At 40.9% G+C, this 27,877-nt stretch overlaps 1 protein-coding gene across 1 annotated transcript; it reads right to left on the bottom strand.

The window, feature by feature from the left end:
* Positions 1-501: 501 nt before the first annotated feature.
* UPP1 (uridine phosphorylase 1) lies at positions 502-27,877 on the bottom strand. The gene is made up of 7 exons (XM_085892751.1): positions 27,719-27,877; positions 17,361-17,475; positions 12,165-12,323; positions 10,669-10,783; positions 9,836-10,048; positions 4,777-4,923; positions 502-3,267 (listed from the first exon to the last, which is right to left on the bottom strand). Exons 1-7 carry the CDS (start codon positions 27,739-27,741, stop codon positions 3,113-3,115), a joined length of 927 nt encoding a protein of 308 aa, XP_085748877.1. The 5' UTR covers positions 27,742-27,877; the 3' UTR covers positions 502-3,112.

The raw sequence follows: 27,877 nt of genomic DNA, 5'->3' as shown, positions 1-27,877 counted from the left end.
AACCAGACCCAAAGCAAGTCATAAGACTGTAAAATAGTACATGCTGCTTCCTTGAATGATGCCAGGCATTTAAAAAGGATGGGGCACGGACAAACAACAATAGGTTGGCAAGCAGCGCCTTCCTTGTGAAACTGCCGAAATCCCGAACCACTGCTCACTTCCAATCATATATTCCTCTCTTTATCTGCCCCTCATCGTGACCTGCATCCCTTTTTTATCCGTCTCCATCTACCTTCTCCCTCAGTCATGCTATTGCCATTTCCCCTTTCTCTCTGCTGTACCCTTTGTTCTGTCCTAGCTCTTCCACGAGCCTAGACCATGTATAACCCCCCCCCAAAAAGAAACCATTGCACAGGCTTGATGGGCCTAATAGCTCTTACATTGAGGTTCTGAAACTCATTAAATATTAACCCGGTCATAGTGGAAACAAACAACGACATGCTGGACAAAGAACGTGTATATACTGGGAAAGATTGCATAAAGAATGGAGAAAGCAAAGGATATTCAGCAACGCATTTAATCCGAGATAATTCCTACGCATAAGCACAATGCACTTAATAATCTCTTCAATCATAAAAACAGCATAAAGATGAAAAAATTGTTTGTAAACCAATAAAAGAGCTTAAACATTTCATTATTGTCCCAACACCTGAGTTATGGAAGTGCAAGATTTTTAAAAAGTTGTTTTTTCAATAAATCATCCCCTTTTATATGACATTCATAAAAAAAAAATTCCCAAGGGATCATCAAAATGAAATTGTAGATTGATCGTAAATACTAAAAACAACAGGCTCGAATCTTGTATGCAAAAGGTAATCAGCCATGAAACAAAAAGTCAAAGAAATTCATTACATCCATAAAATGTATGTTTGTTTTGAACAATTTCAAATTAATTTTAGACATCGTTATTTTGCAACTAAATAAACACTTCAAACTACATATCTGCGATGACCAAGTGATTGCCAATGGTAAGCCTCCATTGACCCGGAGAGGCTTACCCTTCGCGATTACCCGTGACTTACCCTTGGCTCGCAATCCAATGATGGCTATATTCTTTTCAGGCCACCATATGACCTTGACCTTCAACATTGAGGGATAGAGTGTAAATTGAGAAAATGGGTACCCATGTATAATCTATCCATAAAACTCAACATCATGAAAATCGGAGGAAAACTATTCAAGTTATGATGAAAAATGTGTTTCTTGTTAATTAGGTAACAATACAAAAAAGTAGGTCAAGGACACAAATCAAATATCAGGTGCACAACTTCAGTGCAGGCATATTATTATGATGCAAAAACATTTCGAAAGACCAAGCGGTCTTTGAGATTCCGCATTCGTAAAATTGAGCGGTTTCGTGTTATTATTTAGAGAGCACCATTTGACCTTAACCTTTAACCCGGGGGGGCTTGATGTAAATTAAGCATATATGTGCTCTCGGCTATATCGTGAGGACAATTTCGTATTGATTGGATAAACCTGTTTTTGGTCAAGTTTTGGTTAAAAAAATTTAAATGTCTATAATTGGGTCATTACCTTAAAATTGGATCGAGGTCAAAAAGATTGTCAACCCTACATACTTTATTCCCATTATTGATACAAAGTTTCATTCCGAAACTTCCAGCTGGCTCCGAGATACAGCTCGGACATTGGCAGAAAAAAAGGGAGAAAAACCTAAATGGTGGAATTGTACTCTAAGGGGTCTAACTAAGACCTTGACCTTTGACCCATATGGATATGATGTAAATTAAATGTAAATGAGCCTTGCTCAAGGCTATATAGAGGACAGTTTTGTTCTGCATGGCAAACCTTAGTCGAGTTGCAGTGAAAAAGTTAAAATGTCTGTAATTGGGTCACAACCTTAAAATTAGGTCAAGGTCAAAACTGTGTCAATCCTGCATAGTTTGTATTCCCATTATCTGTGGTATCATTAAAATTGGGGACACTAAATGTCGAAACAAACCTGATAGCAGCAGTAACCTTCCCCTTTCCTTTAGGCCAGGGGGAGGCCTAATGAGCAATAACCTTAAATTTATTATTTACCTATAACTTAGGCCCTGACATACTAATGTCTGGGGTTACATACTAATGATAGTAACAAATAAGTGTTTATTATGTTTAAAAAGGGTTTTCAACAGCTATAAATATGCTCACTTCAAAATTAGGCTGCAAGGACAACCTGGAGGTGTACACACCCCTCTCTGAGCTATCTAGCCAGGGTTCGAATCCTGAACCAGCTATAAACGGCAACCCTGGTGTTTTGTTGGCAGGGTGATTTGTAAACATGTATACTATCAAAAGGATATTAAAGTGAATAATTTGTTTGCCAGCACTGGCTATTGGTGGACCTTCAAGATTGCACAGTGTTTCACGCAAACATTAGGTGAGTTATTGCTGGCACCCTGAGCAAATTACAAATTCCTGCCCAAATTAGCTGCACTCAAATGGTAGACCTGGTTGGCGATTCACAAAAGACTCGGTTCAAAAATTAAAAACGTTCCGTGGCCGACCCCACGAGAAGATGAGAATAATTGAGTCCATTAAAAGTAGTAGTAGAAGCAGTAGTAGTCATAGTAACTTCAATATCTGAATGAGGAAATCACTGCCTTATGCAACTACCTATCTGAATTTCAAAATGTGTCATGCACAAACTCGCATTTCATAATTTTGAATTCCTCAGTTAATGCAGTCATAGGCTTTGTGTGGCCACTTTTGATTTGCAGAAGGGATGACCACATTCAGAATGATTCACTGCACTCTGTGTAATTATTTCTAATTCTAGAAAGCTGAGAGAGACATCCAAAATGATAAGGTCGTGGAAAATTAAAGTCAGAATCGCTCTGAAAGTTTGAGCAAAATTCGACAAGCATCAAGATCACCTGCATGAAACCAACCATTCAATCAACGGAAGCATCAATTACATATTTAAAAGGGAAACCAGAGGTTAAGAATAGAGAGGAAGAGTGAGTGTTAAGGAGATTAAGGAAAGAATCAGGAGCATCATTGATAGGGATGATACATTCTTGAGCAGACCGATAATAATGAAACAGATTCAATGATAAAGTTGCGAGGTATATGGTCGAGATGTTTTGCTTTCTGGTGGTCCAGTTCTCTACACTTTCAGACATTGAGTTTTGCGCAGTTTACACTTGATGTAGTATGCGATTATTCGCTGTGGCCGCAGCTGGTAGTCCGAGAGCACGGCATGCGAACTGCTGATCTGATCCCCTTCCAGGCGGTTCAGCAGAGTGGTACACACCACGGCAGCTGGAAAACAAGCCCGCGAAGGACAACACGTGACCAAAAGGAACAAACACATGGCATGTAGAAACACAATACCAAAATATTTAGCCATTTAATGCAGAGAAGCTCCTCCACTTCAATGAGGACCAGACTTCCTCTTCTCTTTCTGATGTTCTGCCCGACGACAGATTCAGTGCTGCCAACGTAGCTCGAAGGCAAGGGTTACAGTGGGTGGTTTGGCTTTGCCTTGCCAAAGGTAGTTGGGGCAGGAATGTTTTTTTTTTAATTTAGGCAGGGTGTTGGTGATAGGTAGCCAACTGTTGGCAAAGGACCCCATGGAATCATAAACCTCCACCAACTCATGCTGGCAGACAGGATGCTCAGTCCTCTATCCCAGGTAGGCCCTACGTCGTACACGATGTCTCACCTTGCCTGCAAAACAGCAGCATGACAGTTTATAGCCGGGTCCAGATTTGATCCCAAGTTAGACAGCTCAGAGGCAAACGTGCAGACATCTCGGCTATCCTGCCAGCCCTAAAGACTAATTTGTGATGCTGCATTTTGGGGTAATGGCATCTAGAATGACTTGAAAACCTGAGGAACATTCATCTTGTGCAACATGTGCAATCAGGTACCATGTAAAGTAAAGACTGAGATCTCTATCCTGACTGCATTTACCTGTTCATGGTAATATTCTTCACCTGTACGAGATGAAAATAAAAATTTCCTTGATCGGGGGTGTTTTTCTTTTTCACGATGAAAACCAGCAGAAAACCTGCGATCTTGTTCCAGGCATGCAACACATTCTTCTGACGTACATTTATTTGGGCGGTGTATTGGCAACGGACAGGGACCTCAATTGCTCCCAAAAATAAAATAATAACTCGGGTTACGTGCATAAAGTAAAAACATCTCACTGCACTGGAGAATGTGGGAACAGGGATAATGTACTGTGGAGGTGGCATTACACAATACACATTTACATGAAGAATTTGTGTCCCCAAATATATATATATATATATATATATATATATATATATATATATATATATATATATATATATATATATATATATATATGCATATATATATATATATATATATATATGCATATACATATATATATATATATATATATATATATATATATTTATATGCAAATACATAATTTAATTGAAGGCTCTGCCACTGTTGGGAGGTGATGAAAATCACCCTAAAGGTAATTTGCTCGTATGATTAAAATCTGGTGTGGATTAACCGTTTAAACAACTGGTAAGATAACGAAGCAAGCAGTTATTTGGCCTCCGTTTCATGGTCCAATGGTCCAATGTACAAGACTTTATCTTCCCCATGCAAAAATGGTATACTTGGAACTATGGTGCATGAGAGTTGTACTCTTACAGTTGGAATTACACTAGTCTGCAGAGAATAACTATAATAAATGGATGATATTTTTGCCTAGCTATGATGATGCAAAAATACACATTCAACACATAGCCTATTAGTGCTAAAAATGCAGCACGGATTACTTACCACGCAGGCCACATTCATTGCTCATTGCAGCAAAGACGGAAGACTCCATCTCTATGTTCCGCACACCAGCAGCATACGCATGTTTCAGGTAGTTCAGCTTTTCTGCGGCAGTGTATTTGCATATAGCACCATCTAGACGCCCCTGCCCTGGATGATCATTCAAAGATGAAGATTAGTGCTTGAACTCATACAATAAACGAGAAGGGCACTCTTGGACATCACCAGATATGCCTCCGCCCACATTATTACATAATTATACTTACTTGTATCAAGTTTGATTTCAATCAAAGAACACAGATTCAAAACATTAAAGAATTCTGGCAGCCAGGCCATGCATCCAATCAGGTTAAAATTTAAAACATATATTCCCCATGACTACCGGATCATTACTGACGTTTCACGTCAACTGATCAAGTGGTTCAAGCGAAATCATTTTTTAAGAATTTCATTGCATCCAATGGGGCTGCCAGACCATGTGATCTATTAATTATTCGTGAACACCCTGTTATCCTCAAGGGCTGGAGAATATGTGGATGAAGTTTCACCTTGATCTGTCAAGCCGTTCTGAAGAAGAACGTTTTTAAAAGTTTATTCTTCAAAAAAAATCATAGGTTCCAAACCATGTGAGCTATGACATCATAGGTGGAGAACTTTTCGTTCCTCATGGATAGGTGATGATAAATGTAAAGTTTCACCTCGATCTGTTCAGCCGTTTCAGGGATTTTTAAAGGTTTTTCTATGTTTAAAAAAATGTGGCTGCTGAATCACGTAACAAATGGTGTCATCAATCCCCCCTCCCCCCACCCTATACAATTTAGCCCCAGATGATCTTCAAAAAAAATTCATACTGATCGGATAAAGTGTTTCACGAATTAAATTATTATGTCATAATGAAGCTCCAGAAAATTCATACTACGTCAGAACGAAACATAATTCATACTACGACATCAAAAAAAAAAAAATCACACTTGTTTCCCAGAGGGAATACTTCACATGTGCTAAGTTTCAAAAAAAATTTCCATGAAACACTTTTGGAGATACAGAGGTTCAAAGTTTTTCTTTTTTACCAACATGGCTGCCCCACAACATAACCAAAGACGTCATAATCATCACAAAAACATTACAGTCAGAGTCACACCTATGGTGAAAATTTCGAGTCAATCGGATAAGCGGTTGCAGAGAAGACAGAAAATTAGCATGCATGGACGTACATGCAGACGTACATATGTACGGACAACCGGAAAACATAATGCCTCTGGTGACATTGCCAGTGGAGGCATAGAAACTAGTAGCATTCGTAGAATGCAGAGTATCGACTCACATGCTCATTCTGAACAAAAATATCATTGTTGACTGAACCCGTGACTATTATGTCCCACAGCTTTTATGACCCATATACCCAGATCATCCATGCACCCTATCATGTCACACACATCACCATTATCAAAAGCTTTATTGATTATGAGGATATATTAGGATACAACCACATTTGTGAACATCAAGGCTAAATTGAGTCAATGGCGATGAATATTAAAGTAGAGGTCGAATGTCAAATGTGAGAGCACACTTATGAAAGATAATTTGAGGAGGAACATTTTGGCAGCTGTTTGAAGTCTTGAAGATTATCCTTAAAAAGTTATGGCGACAAATGTGTTTTTCATGTTTGTGATGACTGACCTTGACCTTTGACGTATTTATCCCCAAAACAATGACAAGCACACTTTATAACTGCAAGCAATTATGGCCGGGCCCCAAGCTGCCCAGCTTTGGTATAACCCTGCTTTGATCAGACACAGAGCGATTCAATGTTTTGCATTCATCAGTTCAGTGGTCTCAGAGAAGAAGATTTTAAAGGATTTTTCGCTTAAATCCAATATGGCTGCCACACCACATTACTGATGACATCATCTTTCTCAAATTTTATTCCCCATGGGTTAATCATATATATATATATATATATATATATATATATATATATATATATATATATATATATATATATATATATATATATATATATATATATATATGAAACATGAGGAGTGTGACGAGCACTCCGCTGATCCACATTGGACAATGGTCCACACCATAATCCGCAAGTGCGACATAATCCGCAGCAGTCTCTTTGACCGGGCCGAAGCCTCTGTGTTAGAGGCAACACTTTGGTGTGGACTGTTGGCCAATGGAGATCAGTGGAGTGCTCGTCACACTACTCATGTTTCGATTTACCTGCTGGTCACATCACGTGCCTTCTGGTTGAATGGTTTGCATTTGCAGGAACAATTGTCTGCATGGCAGACGGATGGTTGTTCTTTGCGGATTATGCAGTTTTATGGTGTGAGACATAATCCGCGGCGATGCTCACCAAAACAGTGAGGAGGTGCGTCTGAGACATCCATCCATCCATAGTATGTATGTATCTATGTATGTATGTATGTATGTATGTATGTATGTATGTATGTATGTATATATGTATATATGTATATATGTATATATGTATATATGTATATATATATATATATATATATATATATATATATATATATATATATATATATGTATATATATATATATATATATATACTGTATCTCTAGGCTATCCACTCAACCCATGCAAAATATATATATATATATATATATATATATATATATATATATAATTATATATATATATATATATATATATATATACATAAAACACATACAGACATACATACATTCGTACAGACACTAGCACAGTTACCCATAAATTTCACATCATTTCCCTAATTTAAAGAGCAGGTTGCGGGTCACCAAACATGTTCTGAAAATTTATCAATATGGTTATATGTGCATTAAATAGTTTGATGCAAACTATTGTGGTTGCCTAACTATTGGGAAAATTAATGAAATTTAACTCCGAAGTTGTTATTTCTCGAGGCTGTTTAAAAAAACAGCCGCGTGCCCATATATGGATGTTGACGTCACGTTCTCCAAAACAAAGCGGACGCTCACTCGCTCATTGAAGAAGTGTCCAGTTCAGCGGGCCGTTCTTTCGCTTTTTTTGAGCTTGCAACTGTCTATATTATCCTTTTTTATTTTAAATTATTGTAGAACAAAGTTATTTGGATATTTCTACATCATGCCTCGTACGTGTGTCGTCATGTTTTGCGAAAATGGCTGGAAAACGGGTAATCGCTCCCACCGATTCCCGAAAGAATCAAACATTCGCCGGCAGTGGATAAGATTTGTACAAACAAAACGGGCGAATTTTCCCCCAAAGAAAACGGATGAAGAGCCCTTTGGATAGACTTGTCATTTGTGGTGACCATTTCACAGCCGAGGATGACGAAGGCATAAACACATCTGATCATCACTCTGTGAATATGAGTTGTTGTTTCACAAGTTCTCCAGATACTGCTCTGTCACAGAATCAATTGTTGAGTTTAAGTGAGAAAAACCTTGAAATGTATTCTTAAAGAGTACATGGAAAAACACATAATTAAACTTTCTGAAAAACACAAGCATGAAAAATTTCTCAACAAATCAACTTATTGTTGATTAAATTACTTTTTTAACAGCATCAGCAAATTGGGCTATTTCATTTCAATTGTAAAAAAATTGATCAATTTTCCATTTTTTTTTCTAAATTTGGTAGAATATTTCCCAAAGAGGTTAAGCATGTTTTGGTATTTCTATGCCACAACAGTCTCTTGAAAGTTGGGGTTTGTTCTAACTGTTCACTTTCACTAGGGTCAAGCTCAGCTGTCAGAAAGACTTCAACGCCAAGGCTACGGTGTCTAATATATTTGGGTCCATCATTGATTCATTCTATTTCTGACTCTTGAGTGACTAGAGGGTTAAATATTATTATATCAAGTCACAGACGAATCAGACTTTAGATTATTTTCTGCATCGAACAAGAAAATGAAAATCTACAAACTAATCTGTCCGGTGGAGTCTGTCAGTGTGAACTGCCGGACAGTCAGTCCTGCCACTTGTACACGAAATAGGCCGTTTTCTGGCACTTGCAAGTGGCTCAAATTTATATGTCTCAGGGCCAGAAACTCCATAGTATAAATTCCCATCATCCTCCGACTCGTCCACGGCAATATCGGAATAAAAACACTCAATTTCATCGCCGCTGAAATCACTCTCTGATTCGCATCTCACCATTGTTCACACGCTGTTTCCGAATGTTCACAAAGTTTATGGAGAACATGACGTCATAGCATCTTCGGTAAATTCCGGTCTGTTTTTCGATCACTGACAAAAGTTTTGACTTAAAGTTAATTTTAGCATATTTTGAGTTTCAAATGTAAGAAAATAATTGCCCAACGATTATTAATGTGATTACAACCTTCAAATCACGCGAAGTCATCAGCGACCCAAAACATGCTCTTTAAACAAAATTAAGTTTTAGACAAAAGGGTGATTTTGATTATTTATATTTTTTTTGCTGATTTGATCGTCTTTCTTGCAATGTTTCTGTTGCTCTGGCATGTCGTTCACTGTCAGCTTCAAGACGTGATTGTGTTTTTTTTTTCTGGCTGCTGATGCAGATCTGCCCAAACTTGCCCGTTCATTTGGTGGCATGGTAAAGTTATTGGGATTTTCGAAAATTGGAAAAAAAAAAAAACATTGCTGCATTAACTTCCTGTTAACGACCATTACGCACATGATGAGACCTGTTGTGGCAGAAAATGACGGGACCGATTTTCGGGAAAAATGCACCAAAATCTGGAATTGCGCCAAATCGAACACTTGTTTAAACAACACATTACAGCAGGTCCAGTCAAATCCAGTGTTGTTGCCGATCCTGTGCGCTGTCCTAGAACTTTCTTGGTAGTTCTAGGACAAACAGTTTGTGCTTGTATAAAGGACAGATAAACAAACAGATAGGTCAAATATAAATTAAAAAAATATATATTCAGGAAGAAATATGAATAAAAATGTAATCTTTATGAACACCTACATTTTATCATATGCTGCCTCCTCTACGCAATCTGTTTGGTAACAACAGCAGATGGAAAAAAAAAAAAACAATCAATAAGTTTGTTCCCAACAGCAGCACACATACCTTCATAGAAATCATTGGTGCAAAGTGTGTCACCCAGGATGGTTGGAAAGTCTTCAGCAAACTGTTTGCTGCATTCCAGCAGCTCCTGAGCAAGGGTCTCATCCATCTGCGTAGGTCGTGAGACTAATCGGCCAAGAATCGGCTGCTCAAAAAGCGCCTCAAATTTGTAGTTCACAGCTGCATGCGACACCACCACTGTGCCAGGTTCTAGTCCTGCGGATGGTGGTAAAATCAGCATTGGCCTTACTTACACCTGGGAATAAGTGAAACAACAATAGGCTGCTATCTCTCACTATCCCGGTCAAGTTTTGTATATATGAAAGATGATGTGTATATAGGTGTGACCTCGTGGTGAGAACGCCGCACTGGTATCCCAGAGATTGGCAGAAGAAGAAAAAAAATCTTAAGAGCATACAGCAGAGAAAGATTGGTTAAGAAAAAGGTCCAGATGCGAGTGGGAGGTGGGATGGTTGAGATAGGAATGGACAGGAGGACTTTATAGCTGTGTTTGTGCATGCTAATTGTTCATACGTTTTTGATGTACTCACATTTTAATTGTACATACTCCATAGATGTAATTGGTTGAAAAATAAAAACGTGAAATACTGGCTACCACCAGGTGGCGTTTGTGGCTTACATTAGCTGCGAGACTATTGTAATGCCCTTGTCTTTCTGTCTGTCTGTGCAATAAATTTGGCCATCCTTTATTGTTGTGAACAGAGGATTTATCTTCCCATTGATTTAATTAGGTGTTCCAAGCAGGTACAAGTGAGGAAAATAAAACTGCTTGAAAAAAGTAAGAACCTGAATGAGAGTGCTGAGAAGTGTTTTACCGATGCCCCCCGAGGTGCCAATGCGGATAATCAAAACGTTGCGGCTGCCTGCGTGGTACAGCAGCTTGAAGAGCTCATGCAGCAAGATGGACATGGATGGTACGCCCATGCCGTGCTGGAGGGTGGGAGGCGAGTGGATGGGCATAAAAGGTGGAGGTGGGTGGGTAATTAATTAATTATTTTCTAAACATTGCCTTCAATAAAACTGCACAAACATCGAATAGGTTGCGTTTTTAAACTGTATCAATATAGTGCTCACACATATGGCAGAAACTGTCCCACCGATTGAGGTTTTATTCTTTCTGACTCGTCCGCCTTTAACACGCAACAGCTCCACTAACCGCAGTGTAACGTTTACCGTGGGATTGCATACGGCTGTAAGTAATGCACAATGTGGCTTCCGAACAGATCCATTGCACCATATCCCAGGAAAAATGAAGCAATTATTATCTCATTACCTGCCACGTAATGTGTCATAAATAAGGAAGGAGGATAGGTAAGAGGAGATTGTATGTCCATTCCACAAGTGGTGGGTTCAGATTTATGATGTATTACTTGGTCAGTGGGTAACAACATTGCTTTTCTGCCAAGTGGCTGACAAATAAACGCTGTCAATTAGGCATTATTACATTTGAAATGATGGTACGTTTTGTATTTTACATAAATAAATAAATAAAACCACATGAAAACAGTGTTGTTTAAAGAGTAAGTTGATTTAACCCTCAGTTGTGTGAGCATCACATAAATTGATCCAAAAGGATAGCCAACCACTTAAAAGGGTAGAAATCCTCAATTTTTGACTTGAATAAAATGTTTATGCAAATCAATCCTATTTTGTGTCCACAATATGGGCTCATGGAAGAGCTATGTTACAGGGGGTGAAAAAGCGACGTACAAACAGCGAGACATTAGGGATACAGTTGGGCACGGACGGACACAATAAGTGAAGGAACGACAGAAATCACAAGTCTGTGCTGGTAATTCACTTAACCTCTTGCTTAAGCTTCTGACTCTGCTGAGCGGCAGTTTTCCCTGCCAAAGGCAATGCGACAAAGCTGGAATCACCACGGCTCCATTTTAGCAAGAAACGGACTTGATGCATCAAAAATATCTCATTGCCTTCGTTTTTTTCCGATCGTTTCATTTTCACTGAAATGTGGATAGCTCATTGTTGCTTCTTTTTGAGTGTTGCACATCTGATCATATTGCCCCCCACGTCCTTTGGAGAAACATGGTCAGCACGTTTTCACAAAAATTTCGAATAAAAACATTGTCGTGTTCAAATTCAGTGCAAGTTTAGATGAAACATTCATCTTTACAAAAACATGACATTGCTCCACATGGAAATTGGTTAGCAATGTGGAACACATCAACACTCAACAGCAACCTATTTCATGTCATATACCCTTCAAAACCTAATATATATGTATATATATATATTATACATATTGTAGAAGATACTACTCAAGAGCCAAAGTGTCTGTGTTGATACTTACATTAATGGACAGCACTGGTCCCACTTTGTACATGGCATACCGATCCGTGCCCTCACATAAATTCCGCTGGCTCTCTTCATCCCGGGGCAGTCCAAGTTCACCTCTTAGGAATTCTGCAAATGCTTTCATTCGCCCCATGCTTCCACCAACACATACAAACTGTCACCCAACATGCACACACATACACGTCAACACGGCGAGAGCTCATTCGAATGGGAATATCAAGATAGGACAGAAAATGTTAAATTGCTAACGCTTCACATCACCAACGTCGCTTGCTCAAATAATGGGAGAACTGCAAAAGAAATGCCTTGAAATAATGTCAGTCTTTTCTTTTGAAAGGAGTGAGTGAAAAAGAGAAGCAAACAAAAGAGCTAATGTGAAATTTTCCTTAAGTTTCTCAAGGACCACAAGACAACGTTCTGTGCCCTGTTGTTTTTCTGGTTTTCATCAATGATTTCCCCGACTTTCTGGAAAATCCTCTTTGTCACTTTGCTGATGACTCCACCCTCTGCCGTACCATCCGTCATCCCTCCGACCGGCAAGCTTCTTCCCTCTCTGCAGATCTGGATAAAATCACAAACTGGTTCAACACGTGGAACATGTCTTTCAATCCTGACAAATCTCACACTCTCACGACGTCTCTCCGAAAGGACCGTTTGACAAACCCCCCATCCACTTTCTCAACAACCCTTTTGAAGAAGTCCTTTCATTCAAGCTTCTGGGTCTCACTATCTGCCATGATCTTTCCTGGGAAAGTCACATTTCCAAGCTGGCCTCCAAAGCCAGTCTGGGCATCCTCCGTCGTGCAAAGTCCTTTCTCGACCCACCTGGGCTCCTGACATACAAAGCTTTGGTCCGCAGACTGATGGAGTGCTGCTCTCCCATCTCGGCTGGTGTTCCTGCCTCTCATCTTTCTTGACTTCATGCTGTGGAAACCAAGGCATTCAAGATTATTGGTATCTCCTGCGGTGAGGCTGAGTTTTGGGGTTTCTCACTCTCTCACCACAGGCAGGTCGGTGGTCTTTCTATCTTCTACCGTCTCCTCTTCAGCCTCACCCCTCCCCCCCGCCCCCCCATATTTCCACAGGGTGCTCAAAGTCTGCTTGCAAACCCCTTCTGGTAAAACTACCAAAATCACGAATCACTGCTCACCTCCACTCTTTCATTCCTCTTTTTTCCCGCCTTTGTAAGAAACTCTCACACTCCCTTCAATCCCACTCTTCCCTCCAGGTCTTCAAAACAGCTGTTCACCACCATCTCTTATCTTCCCCCATCCACAACCACGATCTTTTCTCCTCCCGTTAATCCACCTCCTTCAAATTCCCTGCTTTCCTTCCTGAAATTCCCTCTAATGTCCATCTTGTATTCCCCATGTTCCCCACCCCATCCCTCTCCCTTCCACAGATTTCCCAATGTCTCTGTTCCCCACTGTTTTGTCCTTTCCTCTCCCGCTCCTCTTGTTTCCTGCCACCCTTGTGCATTCTGTGTGTTAGCTCTCATATGAGCCTCGACATTGTATTAAAAAAAAAAAAAAAACTAGAATGACACTTGGTAGAGCACATACTTCTACCAGTCTGAACAGTTTATGTTTTGTAGCCCACGGATGGGCCTAATCTGCATCCTGACCTTAACCAAAATTGAATTGGCTTGTTTTTGTCACCTCCCAAACTCAGGCACCAAGTTTTGTCCAAATCCGTCCATAACTTTTTGAGATATCATGCTATGTATAGCTTTTAGCCCTATCTCTCAATGGTGAAAAATGACAATGTCTGGATCAAGATCTTCATCAAAATCGAAACAATTCCTCCTCATCACATACCCAACCTGTCCCACAAGCTTCACCCAAATGCGTCCACAACTTTTTGAGATATCCTGCTCACAGACAAACAAACAAACAGGGGCGATGACACAACCTCCTTCCACCTTCGGTGGTGGAGGTAATAAGAACAAGAACAAGAAAGAAAAAGAAGGATGTGGAACAAAAAAAAACAGCTATTATGTGCGTGTGCACACACGTGTTAAAGAGGATTGTCATGAGCTATTCTGAGATTGCCTTTTTTGTTGTCCGACCAGCTATCAACGATGTAAAATTACTTTAAATGTTTGAGAAACCATGTGGCAACAATCTGCAAAATGCAACGATTACTCATATTCCTTTGATTCTGATCTGAGACTCTTAAGTGCCTGAGGGATGGCAATCTATCATCCAATCCCCCAAGGAAGGAAACCCAGAAATCAGTTGTGCTGAGATGTGCAATCAACGAAGTTATCTTAATGCCCAGAGGCATGCTAATTCTAAAAACTAAAATGCACAGCTTGGGTCATAATCGTGATTTTTAATTCACCTTGCAGGATATCATCTTGTATTTTGCAAACATATGCTGTCTTATGAGCACACAAGTTATTCCTAAGTTCAGAGGTTCATTATTCAGAGGTTTATAAAATAATTGGCAACTTGATTTGGCTCGAAGAGCAGGGGAATATATATATATATATATATACAGCTCTAGAAAAAAATTAAGAGACCACTGCAAAATTATCAATTTTTCTGGTTTTACTATTTATTGGTATGTGTTTGAGTAAAATGAACATTTTTGTTTTATTCTATAAACTACTGACAACATTTCTCCCAAATTCCGAATAAAAATATTGTCATTTAGAGCATTTATTTGCAGAAAATTACAACTGGTCAAAATAACTACAAACATTCAGCGTTTTCAGACCTCAAATAATGCAAACAAAACAAGTTCATATTCATTTTTAAACAACACAATACTAATGTTTTAACTTAGGAAGAATTCAGAAATCAATATTTTGTGGAATAACCCTGATTTTCAATCACAGCTTTCATGCGTCTTGGCATGCTCTCCACCAATCCTTCACATTGCTGTTGGGTGACTTTATGCCACTCCTAGTGCAAAAATTCAAGCAGCTCGTCTTTGTTTGATGTCTTGTGACCATCCATCTTTCTCTTGATCACATTCCAGAGGTTTCCAATGGGGTTCAGGTCTGGAGATTGGGCTGGCCATGACAGGGTCTTGATCTGATGGTCCTTCATCCACACCTTGATTGACCTGGCTGTGTGGCATGGAGCATTGTCCTGCTGGAAAAACCAATCCTCAGAGTTGGGGAACATTGTCATAGCAGAAGGAAGCAAGTGTTCTTCCAGGACAACCTTGTACGTGGCTTGATTCATGAGTCCACAAAGACAAATCTGCTCGATTCCAGCCTTGCTGAAGCACCCCCAGATCATCACCATCCTCCACCAAATTTCACAGTGGGTGCGAGACACTGTGGCTTGTAGGCCTCTCCAGGTCTCGGTCTAACCATTAGACGACCAGGGGTTGGGCAAAGCTGAAAATTGGACTCATCAGAGAAGATGACCTTACTCCAGTCCTCTACGGTCCAATCCTTGTGGTCTTTTGCAAACCCCAGCCTGGCTCTTCTTTGCTTCTTATTGATGAAGGGCTTTTTTCTCGCTTTGCACGACTTCAGCCCTGCCCCGAGGAGCCTCTTTCGAACCGTCCTCGCCGTGCACTTCACCCCAGCTGCCTTTTGACATTCTTTTTGTGGGTCACTTGATGTCATCCTACGGTTGTTGAGTGACATTCTAATGAGTTGGCGGTCATCCCGGTCAGTGGAAAGTCGTTTTCGCCCTCTGCCAGTCTGTAGCTTTATTGTCCCCAATGCCTGCTGCTTGACCTTGTTCTTATGAACCGCCGTCTTTGAAATTTTAAGGATGGAAGCAACGTGATGCTCAATATATCCCTCCGCCAGTGAAGCCAGAATTGAACCCTTCTTTTCCTCACTCAAAACTTTTCTTTTCAACTCTTTTGGCATGGTCAATAGTTTTTTTTTTTAATTTAAATTACTTTTGAGGTACTACGAGCACTGTTTTTGCCATCCAGCTGGTCCGATTGCAAGAGGATAGTGATGACCACAGTAGTGGTTTTCATACTTTTCCTTGTTAAATAAGATTCGGTTCAGGTGATCACATAATCAGTACCTCACTAAGTAGAATGAGGGGTGCCTGTGTTGGAATTCAACAGACACTGGAATGGAATGGCTGCCATACATGAAGAGATGCTGATCAAAATTTTTTGGGAGTGGTCTCTTATTTTTTTTCCAGAGCTGTGTATATACAGTATATATATATATATATATATATATATATATATATATATATATATATATATATATATATATATATATACATATATATATATATATATATATATACAGTATATATATATATATATATATATATATATATATATATATATATATACAGTATATATATATATATACAGTATATATATATATATATATATATATATATATATATATATATATATATATATATATATATATATATATACACACATACATACATACAAGACCCAGTGACATCTCTCACCCGTAATTGAAGGGAATGACCAATCGACTCTCACCTAATGAATTACCAAGCTGTTAGGTGGCTGTACCCCAGGTGGCTGGAATTATATAAAACTATCTCCCATGCTCTTCCAGCCAAAGAAAGCTGCATAAAGTAACCAAGAAAAGCTACAGAAGGTAAGCCCTTTGCTGTTTCAAACCATACCCGAGTTCCTATACAGCTGCAGACTTTCACAAGCAGCACAGACATGAAAATACCAATGCTGCACACCATCCATCAAGGCTTGAAGGAGCAAATGGCCTCCTCCTCTGTCAAAGTTTCTTGTGTAACTTCATCCAGTTCCAAATGAACTTCAATCTTTTATCTCCTTCTTATCTTTTGTTCAGAACTGCCTTCCTGAGTCTGTTGCCTCATTCTCTGTCCTCCATTCATCCAAGACAGCAATCCGTTGCTATATTACCTTCCACACACCCATTATCTTTGTGTTTCCTCGAATCTCTGAACTTTCTCGACCAGAAGGTACATTTTATTCTGGAAATATGCTGGATTCTCAAAATCAAATTTATCTTGTGAACACAAGACAAGGTGATGTTCCGAACTTAAAATAATGTTTGTCTACCGTTTACCTCTCAGTTTTGGCACTAAACACCATCGTTATCAATATATTTATTAGTAAGTAGAATTACTTATACATAGCATGGGAACATTTCTGAAATGCCGTGCATGCATTGGCTGCATCGTCCTTATCGTGTGAAAACACAAGGGTTTTCACACAAATAACGAGGAAGAGAATAGACCTTAACATCACCAAACATTTCCGGAAGGTCATGTGTGGTGTTGCTCATTCCCAGGTGGTACAGCACATCTTCTTGGAGAGATGCCAGGTGTGGGTTCAGCACTTTCACTTTCCCACTGTCAGGACACGGGTATGGCAGAGAACACCATGATCACTCACTTCCAATTACTGCAATAAATTACATGAGAAGCATCCGCTTTTCACCCTCCTTCCCCAACCAATTAACTTATGGTCAAACATCGGCCCAAAAATCTCTTCTTTGTCAACGTTCGCTTTTTAGGGCAACATACTTAAATTTGGCTCCACTGGCTAAATACAAGATTTAAAAAAACTGGTAACTTAAAGACAAACTCAGCATTTGCTGATAATTCAGATTGTTAATCAATAGAAAAAAAAAGAATAGCACGTTGAAATCTTCCTTTCATAGTGGAATACGCAATTTAGTGTCTGTCTGTCTGTCTGACCATGATACATTGCGTGGTCTCTAGACGACCACTATTCTGAGGTTTTCCGTCTGTCTGTATGTCTGTTTGGTGGTCGCTAGACAACCGTTTTTCTCAGGTTTTCCGTATGTCTGTCTGTATGTATTGGACAGCTCTGGAGACCAGAGGAGTCGACCGATTTTGATGAAACTTGACTGGTAGGTTCATACCAGGATCTAGTTCTATGCTTTTGAGCACCGTTGCTCTGGACGCCACCGTTTCCTCGCAACGGGACTTTGACATTTTTGAAAAAAATCCAAAAAAAAAATTCGAAAATCAAAAAATCGGCTTCTGCGCGTTTATGCGCACTATAATCAACCTCTTTGTCAAAAATTTTCAGCCTGATCCGTCAAAAACTGAATGACTAGTATGCAATTATGTCGCAACCACCCATGTCGCAACCACCCATGTCGCCTACCGGCTAGTCTGTTTGTTTGTATGTAATGGACAGCTTTGGAGGCAAGAGGAGTCAACCGATTTTTATGAAACTTGATTGGTAGGTTCATACCAGGATCTAGTTGTATGCTTTTGAGCACCGTTGCTATGGACGCCACTGTTGCCTAGCAACGGGACTTTGAAATTTTTTAAAAAAAAATCGAAAAAATATTTTTTAATATTTTTTTTCCCGAAAATCAAAAAGCGGCTTCTGCGCTTTTATGCGCACTATAATCAACCTCTTTGTCAAAAATCTTCAGCCCAATCAGTCAAAAACTGTATGACTAGTATGCAATTATATAACGACCACCCATGTCACCTACCGGCTTGTTTGGTTGTTCCTTATCCAATCTCAACCAAACTTGACAAGAGGACTAATGGTCACACGATGGAGGTTGTAGTGATTAAATTAATCCCCCTTAGGCGAAATCCGTGTTAAGATAGCTAATTGTGGCACTTTTCCAAGGCCGCTTCCAATAACAACACTAATGACAATAGCATAAAAATGTTATTACAAAACAATATTAATACTACTAATATCCCCTCTCCACAAGGGGTTTATCTTTCTTGTTCAAACACTTAACGTGGTTTCGATAGCCTAGCGTAGACTTTCGTGGAGCAGCCCTACCCAAAGTAAAAAGTATTATAAACCACGAACATGCAAGATTACGTTTTTAAACAGTCGCTACTGCTGTTTCACACTAAACTGAAATAAATTTGGAGGAATCCCGACGTCTTTGAGGTATTCTAAGCTTATCAGGTCCACCACAGACTAACGACCCTGCCACTCCTGCATGAAGTGGGTGTACCAGTTACACCTAAACTGAGTTCCAGTAAGCTAACAGAAATGGGTACCCCAGAAATAAGATGCTGAAAAGGCGAAGAAAACTAGAGCGTGTTTTTGCACCGACAAAGGGGTATCCCCCTAAACCTCAGCCTCTGCTTGCTTTCCACGGCAGTTGGCATACAGTACCTCAATCAACCTCCTGTTGATGGTATCTGTTCATAAAAGGTTTCTGAATGTTTTGTTGTTGTTTTTTAGTGATATATGTGAATATGATGAGGGTAAGTCGATAAGTAAAGTGAGTTTGTGAACTTTCCACTCGACTTCATTTTGTTATTAAAATGATACAGTGGGGAGAACAAGTATTTGATACACTGCCGATTTTGCAGGTTTTCCCACTTACGAAGCACTAGAGGTCTGCAATTTTTATCATAGGTACACTTCAACTGTGAAAGATGGAATCTAAAACAAAAATCATGAAAACCACATTGTATGATTTTTAAATAATTAATTTGCATTTTATTGCATGAAATAAGTATTTGATACATCAGAAAAACAGAACTTAATATTTAGTACAGAAACCTTTGTTTGCAATTACAGAGATCAGACGTTTCCTGTAGTACTTACCAAGGTTTGCACAGACTGCAGCAGGGATTTTGGCCCACTCCTCCATACAGATCTTCTCCAGATCCTTCAGGTTCCGGGGCTGTCGCTGGGCAACACAGACTTTCAGCTCCCTCCAAAGATTTTCTATTGGGTTCAGGTCTCGAGACTGGCTCGGCCACTCCAGGACCTTGAGATGCTTCTTACGGAGCCACTCCTTCGTTGCCCTGGCTGTGTGTTTCGGGTCGTTGTCATGCTGGAAGACCCAGCCACGCCCCATCTTCAATGCTCTTGTTGAGCGAAGGAGGTTGTTGGCCAAGATCTCGCGATACATGGCCCCATCCATCCTCCCCTCAATACGGTGCAGTCGGCCTGTCCCCTTTGCAGAAAAGCATCCCCAAAGAATGATGTTTCCACCTCCATGCTTCACGGTTGGGATGTTGTTCTTGGGGTTGTACTCATCCTTCTTCTTCCTCCAAACACGGCGAGTGGAGTTTAAACCAAAAGGCTCTATTTTGGTCTCATCAGACCACATGACCTTCTCCCATTCCTCCTCTGGATCATCCAGATGGTCATTGGCAAACTTTCAGACTGGCCTGGACATGCGCTGGATTGAGCAGAGGGACCTTGCGTGCGCTGCAGGATTTTAATCCATGACGGCGTCGTGTGTTACTTATGGTTTTCTTTGATACTGTGGTGCCAGCTCTCTTCAGGTCATGAACCAGGTCCTGCCGTGTAGTTCTGGGCTGATCCCTCACCTTTCTCATGACCATGGAGGCTCCACAAGGTGAGATCTTGCATGGAGCCCCACACCGAGGGAGATTGACTGTTATCTTGAACTTCTTCCATTTTCTAATAATTGCGCCAACAGTTTGTTGCCTTCTCACCAAGCTGCTTGCCTATTGTCCTGTAGCCCATGCCAGCCTTGTGCAAGTCTACAATTTTGTCCCTGATGTCCTTAGACAGCTCTCTGGTCTTGCCCTTTGTGGAGAGGTTGGAGTCTGATTGATTGAGTGTGGACAGCTGTCTTTTATGCAGTTAACGAGTTCAAACAGGTGCAGTTAATACAGGTAATGAGTAGAGAATGGGAGAGCTTCTTAAAGACAAAACTAACAGGTCTGTGAGAGCCGGAATTCTTACTGGTTGGTAGGTGATCAAATACTTATTTCATGCAATAAAATGCAAATTAGTTATTTAAAAATCATACAATGTGATTTTCAGGATTTTTGTTTTCGATTCCATCTTTCACAGGTAGCCTGGTGTTGGCTTAGTGGTTAGGGTGGTGGCTTGGGATCCCAGTGTCCTGAGTTCAAGCCCCGTTGGCTGCTGAATTAACACCAGGGGGTTGACTCAACCTGTCATCCTTCCGAGGTCGGCGAAATGAGTGCCAGTGTACTGGTCCCGGTGTATGCCCCGGTTAGAATAGGTGTACCATATCCCTGTGTGTCGTAAGAGGCGACCAGGGTTGGCGTCAGGAAGGGCATCCGGCCATAAAACATTTCCTCACAAAAAGCCAAACCCCTGCACAGCAGAGAAAAATGGCTCTAAAAACGGTCATTCCATCTTTCACAGTTGAAGTGTACCTATGATAAAAATTACAGACCTCTCCGTGCTTTGTAAGTGGGAAAACCTGCAAAATCGGCAGTGTATCAAATACTTGTTCTCCCCACTGTATGAAGGCTTCTCCGACAAGGAACACTTTTATTTTTGGATAAATTATAGTCCCCTTACACGTCCATACTTATGTTCCATAATTATGCAATCTTGTAGTGGAGTAGCCATATTTGTCGCGTGATTACACGTGCCATGCACAGGGAAGTTGGGTACCAGGTGGTCCGCAATGGTGTGTACTATACCATTCCATACACTTCTGCCACACCTTTGTTATTTTTTATTTACAGGAGTGAGGCTCATGGAAGAGTAAGGTAAAACTGACAGTTGGACAAACATCAAGGGAATTAACGAACAGGAAAATAGGAGATAAAGGTTATCAGTCAGAATTGGGGATGACAACAGATGGTGGTGCGCTGCTTGCTTGAAGCCCCTGGAGGGAAGTGTGAAACAGAACAGCCTCTGCAAGGGGTTCTCTTGAAGGGAGAAATGAAGAATAAAAGGTTGAGGTTTGTTGTGGTGTTATGGTGTGTACTATACCATGAGACATCTATCTATAATTCCAGCAATGTGTGTGTGTGTGTGTGTGTGTGTGTGTGTCTGTCACCGCTATTTCTCGACAACCACTGGTCCAATCTCATTGAAACTTGCCAGATATATTGCTGGGGACCTGAGGATGTGCCTTTTCAAGGTTTGATATGAATCGGAAAGTGGTTCCCAAGTTATGGCCATTCATTTACCAAAACAATGAGAGGACACATTGCTGCGTAGGCATGGCCGATGGGGAAAGGGCGCCATTTAGTTACCAATGACAGGACACATTGCTGCGTAGGCGTGGCCGTTGGGGAAGAGATCCTCAGCCGCGTTCCCCATTACGGGTTACAACGTACGGACTTCCGGATAGTGATGACTTAGTGTATTCAAATAATTTCTCGATTTCTAATGCGCATTTATAGATAAACACAATGCCCCAATCCAGTCGTCGTTTATGAGAGTGAAGGAACGGCCTGTGTGTTTGTTTGAAAGTTTTTTTTTGCACATACGGGCTTGCGAGAGTGAAGGAACGGCCTGTGTGGTTGTTGTTTCTGGCTCACGGTTTGAAAGTTTTTTTTTTTGCACGTACGGCCACGCACGTATGGGCTTGCGAGAGCGAAGGAACGGCCTGTGTGTTTGTTGTTTCTGGCTCGCGGTTTGAAAGTTTTTTTTTTTTTGCACGTACGGCCACGCACTAGTATCTATAATGGCCGCTTTGTTCACTTTTAATACACACCTATCCCCACATATCAGTCCATCAAGATCACCAATATTGTCCTCTGTGGCAGCCTACACTGTTCACGCAGGCCGTCGCACATCGCACACGCTCGCCTATCCTCCTCAAAACCATTCACACCATTCATACACATTTTTTTCTGAAACAAACAGTTCGTTCCGTATTGTGCAGTCATTCTCCTAACAGGGTCACACAGTTTGACAGCTTCACAAAGTAAAAACCTGATTGCTCCGTACTGTTCCATAATTATACAATCTTGGAGTGCAGCAGCCATATTTACAGCATGATTACAAGTGCCATGCACCGGGAAGTTGGGTACCAAGTGGTCCACAAATGCCGCACATTTGCCCTTGCAATATCGCAACAAATGCAACTGCATTCCACATGTGTGCTATTCATGATAGTAAAACTCACTTTATTGTCCCCAGCCCCTCCAACTAGGTCGGACATTATGAAGGACATGAAAATGAGCTCCGACCGACCGACCGACCGACTGAACAGCTGTCCAGTACTTTGTGTACGCGATATTTCAAAAACCATTCAAGATTTAGCTTTCGTATTACACAGATCTATTCCTCATACCACCCAAAAGGCGGGGAACCTCGAGTATTTCAGTATCTCATGCATAATTATTTTGCTCAATGGGTCAACAAATCACTCCAGGAGTACTAACCTGGCTTACCATTAAATGAGAATTAAAAATGTATTTATTGTTGACTTCCAAATCTCGAGGTTGCTTAATTTTTTTTAAACTTTTTTTATGGAACAAAATTAACTCGTAAATCTACTAATTATTTCACAACCACAATTATTGCCATCTTATTTTGTGGTCAGCTGGGAAACGTTTCTGGTCTAAGTCTTTTATGAACCAACTGACCAGGCCTGACATTCAACTGAAGCAAAATTGGGCAGGAATTTGTAATTATTTCAAGGTGACCGTGATAACTCACCTACTCTTGGTGAAAGACACCGTTAACGTCCATCGATGGCTAGTGCTGACGTATGGCTTCTCTGGCTTAATGCCCTACCGATGGATGATACACACATTGATGCATCATCCTGCATGGGAAACACTCGGGTGGCAGCTTATAGCTGTGTCGAGATTCAAACCGAGGCTTGACACATCAAAGGTGTGTGCTGTCAAAGTTGCGTCAACCCAGATTAAGTCACAAATAGAACCCAAAAGGTTCAAGGTCACCCAAAATTAATTTTTGGGTGGGGTTGTTATGAGAAAAAAAAAAACCAGTTGTACTGCTATCAATGTAAACCCACAGTGAGTGACTTCAGCCAAAGTTTGGTGATGGAGACAACACCACAGTGCGCTTCATACAGTGGGGAGAACAAGTATTTGATACACTGCCGATTTTGCAGGTTTTCCCACTTACAAAGCACGTAGAGGTCTGCAATTTTTATCATAGGTACACTTCAACTGTGAAAGACGGAATCTAAAACAAAAATCCTGAAAATGACATTGTATGATTTTTAAATAATTAATTTGCATTTTATTGCATGAAATAAGTATTTGATCACCTTCCAACCAGTGAGAATTCTGGCTCTCACAGACCTGTTAGTTTTGTCTTTAAGAAGCTCTCCCATTCTCCACTCATTACCTGTCTTAACTGCACCTGTTTGAACTCGTTATCTGCAGAAAAGACAGCTGTCCACACTCAATCAATCAGACTCAAACCTCTGCACAATGGGTAAGACCAGAGAGCTGTCTAAGGACATCAGGGACAAAATTGTAGACTTGCACAAGGCTGGGATGGGCTACAGGACAATAGGCAAGCAGCTTGGTGAGAAGGCAACAATTGTTGGCGCAATTATTAGAAAATGGAAGAAGTTCAAGATAACAGTCAATCTCCCTCGGTCTGGGGCTCCATGCAAGATCTCACCTCGTGGAGCCTTAATGATCATGAGAAAGGTGAGGGATCGGCCCAGAACTACACGGCAGGACCTGGTCAATGACCTGAAGAGAGCTGGGACCACAGTATCAAAGAAAACCATAAGTAACACACTATGCCATCATGGATTAAAATCCTGCAGTGCACAGAAGGTCCCTCTGCTCAAGCCAGCGCATGTCCAGGCCCATCTGAAGTTTGCCAATGACCATCTGGATGATCCAGAGGAGGAATGGGAGAAGGTCATGTGGTCTGATGAGACCAAAATAGAGGTATTTGGTTTAAACTCCACTCGCCATGTTTGGAGGAAGAAGAAGGATGAGTACAACCCCAAGAACACCATCCCAACCGTGAAGCATGGAAGTGGAAACATTCTTTGGGGATGATTTTCTGCAAAGGGGACAGGACGACTGCACCGTATTGAGGGGAGGATGGATGGGGCCATGTATCGCGAGATCTTGGCCAACAACCTCCCTCCCTTAACAAGAGCATTGAAGATGGGGCGTGGCTGGGTCTTCCAGCCTGACAACGACCCGAAACACACAGCCAGGGCAACTAAGGAGTGGCTCCGTAAGAAGCATCTCAAGGTCCTGGAGTGGCCGAGCCAGTCTCCAGAACTGAACCCAATAGAAAATCTTTGGAGGGAGCTCAAAGTCTGTGTTACCCAGCGACAGCCCCGAAACCTGAAGGATCTGGAGAAGATCTGTATGAAGGAGTGGGTCAAAATCCCTGCTGCAGTCTCTACAAACCTGGTTAAGAACTATAGGAAACGTCTGATCTCTGTAATTGCAAACAAAGGTTTCTGCACCAAATATTAAGTTCTGTTTTTCTGATGTATCAAATACTTATTTCATGCAATAAAATGCAAATTAATTATTTAAAAATCATACAATGTGATTTTCAGGATTTTTGTTTTAGATTCCGGCTTTCACAGTTGAAGTGTACCTATGATAAAAATTACAGACCTCTACGTGCTTTGTAAGTGGGAAAACCTGCAAAATTGGCAGTGTATCAAATACTTGTTCTCCCCACTGTAACTGCGGACAGAGTGGTGACATCATCAGCATCAAAATTAATGGACCAAAGGTGGAGGATCATATTTGTAAAGTATCGCATGGGCAGGTTAAGCGGTTTCAGAGCAATATATCTTTTTTTTTTTAACATGATCGACGAGTCATGGGGAATATTGGTTGAAAATTCCAACATCGGTCACATGGTCTCGCAGCCATGTTGGAATGAAGGTAAAACATTGAAAAATATACTTCTCTCGAACTGCTCAAGCAAAGGATGCAAAAATTAAAACTTCATAGGTCACGTGGTCTGGCAGCCATATTGGATTTTTAAAAAAAACGCATAGATCAATGCGAGACTTTAAATATCTGATCGACTGCCCATTCTGAAATCAGTTTTACAAATATGATGTCATGGGTCACGTCTCCAATCAAGGAGGGGTTCGATCAAAGCAGGGCATCTTGGGCCCTGGCACAACTGCTCGCAGTTATAGAGCGCGCTTCTCGGCATTTAATAAACACAAAGTCTGTCTCGAAACGTGGGCCCCCATGATTATTTCCATACGAGACGCACCACACCAAATCACCACCCCACCAAGACCTGCCAAAAAACCCAAAACTTGATCGCACAACCCAAGGACAACAAGTACCTATATCAGAGCCAAAGTAACTTTCAGAGCTATATCCTGATGAATTGATAAAATCATGATAGGGCAACTTTGCAGTGTACGGCTGTGGATAGCATCATTTGCTGGAGGCATGGCTATGCCACCGATGCAGTGCCCCATGTAAGTTATCGTAGGAATTAGTCATTTGTTCAGGGTGCCAGCAATAGCGTTGGTGCACACCTTGAGGAAATCTTCCTGAATTCGAAACACCAGGATGACAATTTGCTGCTGAGCTGAGATTCATACCGAAGCAAGACAGCTTAAAGGAAAGTGTTTATACCTCCAAGCTATCCAGCCAGCCCATACAAACAGTGGACGCAGTGGTTTGAGGATGATGTTGTCCTCCTTGAGCAATCTTGCTTCTATTTTTGTTGGCCGAGAACATCGATTAGTACAGAAAGGTATGTCATTCGGTAGTGCACTTGCCATTGCACTGTCTATTTAAAGGCTTCCAACTTCACTCTATTGTAACTTTTTAGCATATCATTTTGTACACATTTGATGGGGTGGCCATTTCCCCCCCCCTCCCCACCCCATGCCATCCCTACATATGGAGTACTACCGTACTCCATGATTACGGTTCGCTTGATCTTTGACATTGTCGGATTTAACAAAATAAACTGCCGTTCTGATGCAGTGCCACAAAGGGTCGCCGTAGATGGAGCATGGTCTTTTGAATTCCAAAATAAATCCCTCTACCCCATCTGCATTTATGATGTGGACATTAAAAAAAAAAATCTCACTGCATCTATCGAAAAGAGGAGGCCATTGTGTGCCAATGTCCTTGTGTGGATATGTTGGTGGGAGTGTCAGGTATTAGTGTATTGCTGGGGGCATGGGTGTCAGTGGTGGAAGGCACAGCAGGGCAAATGGACTCTTCCTGTGCTTAAAATCTCCTTGCACATCCATTCCTTTGAGAGAGGTACACATGAAGTTGAAAGAACCAGAAACATCCTCACCTTGAAGGGGACTTAGGTTCATGCTAATAATTAACAGTGTACGAGTGCAAGGGGAACCTATGCACAAGTCCTGGGTGAACCGGCAGATGCGAACAGTCCATAGTGAGCAGACACAATCCAATATGTACCTGACAAGTGTCAGAGTCCATTAAGGCCAATTGGGCTTGTCTGTTGTAGCATTGAAATGTAAAAAAAGTAGAGAATTCCTCAAAGTAGGACAAGTCCAAAGTGAAAGTCTGAAGTTTGAGGGTGTATTTCCTTATGGATCGTTTGAAGGCACTCGGATCTCAATCTCCAAAATGAGTCAATGAAACAAAATAAAATGCAAATCAACACAAAACAATGTATGTCTGAGCAGTGCACAAAGCCTGCTTCATATACGGAATACCGAACCACACACCAACAACATGTCAGACTAACAAGTAAAGCAAGCCAAATCGTTTTCTGCTCTGGTTCGTGACCGGATTGCTCGCCATATGGATTATCGAGGACGAACCAGTGGAGAGAACACAAATTTGGGATTTCGGAGTCCTATATGTCCCATTGTGAGAGCTCCATCTGACGAGTCCCCTCGTGTCGAAAGACGATGAAAATAGAGGGTCTGTAAATGGCACCAGAAAGACAATATTTTGTACTTACTTGTCCATGCCATCATGGGCCATCGCGATTGAGAACAGAATGCACCTCAGGTCTCTCTCCTGGGGATTGGAAGAGAAGCAAGTGTTTGCAGAAAGGGCTCTGCTTCGACCGGTGCGCTCGACTCCCCCGGAACAGACAGTCTTGGGTGTGACAACATTG

The sequence above is a fragment of the Eptatretus burgeri genome, chromosome 8, assembly GCF_056783735.1.
Source record: "Eptatretus burgeri isolate ZD-2024b chromosome 8, Ebu_testis_v1, whole genome shotgun sequence".
NCBI lineage: Eukaryota > Metazoa > Chordata > Myxini > Myxiniformes > Myxinidae > Eptatretus > Eptatretus burgeri.
The sequence above is the reverse complement of the archived record's forward strand: the minus strand, read 5'-3'. Positions and strand labels throughout refer to the sequence as shown.

Excerpts from the sequence above, each read along its gene's own strand:
- UPP1 (XM_085892751.1), bottom strand. The coding sequence starts at position 27,741 with ATGGCCCATGATGGCATGGACAA. Across the intron at positions 17,476-27,718 it reads GCCCATGATGGCATGGACAA|TGGGAAAGTGAAAGTGCTGA; the intron begins GTAAGTACAAAA and ends GTGTCCTGACAG. Across the intron at positions 10,784-12,164 it reads GACCAGTGCTGTCCATTAAT|CACGGCATGGGCGTACCATC; the intron begins GTAAGTATCAAC and ends CCCACCCTCCAG.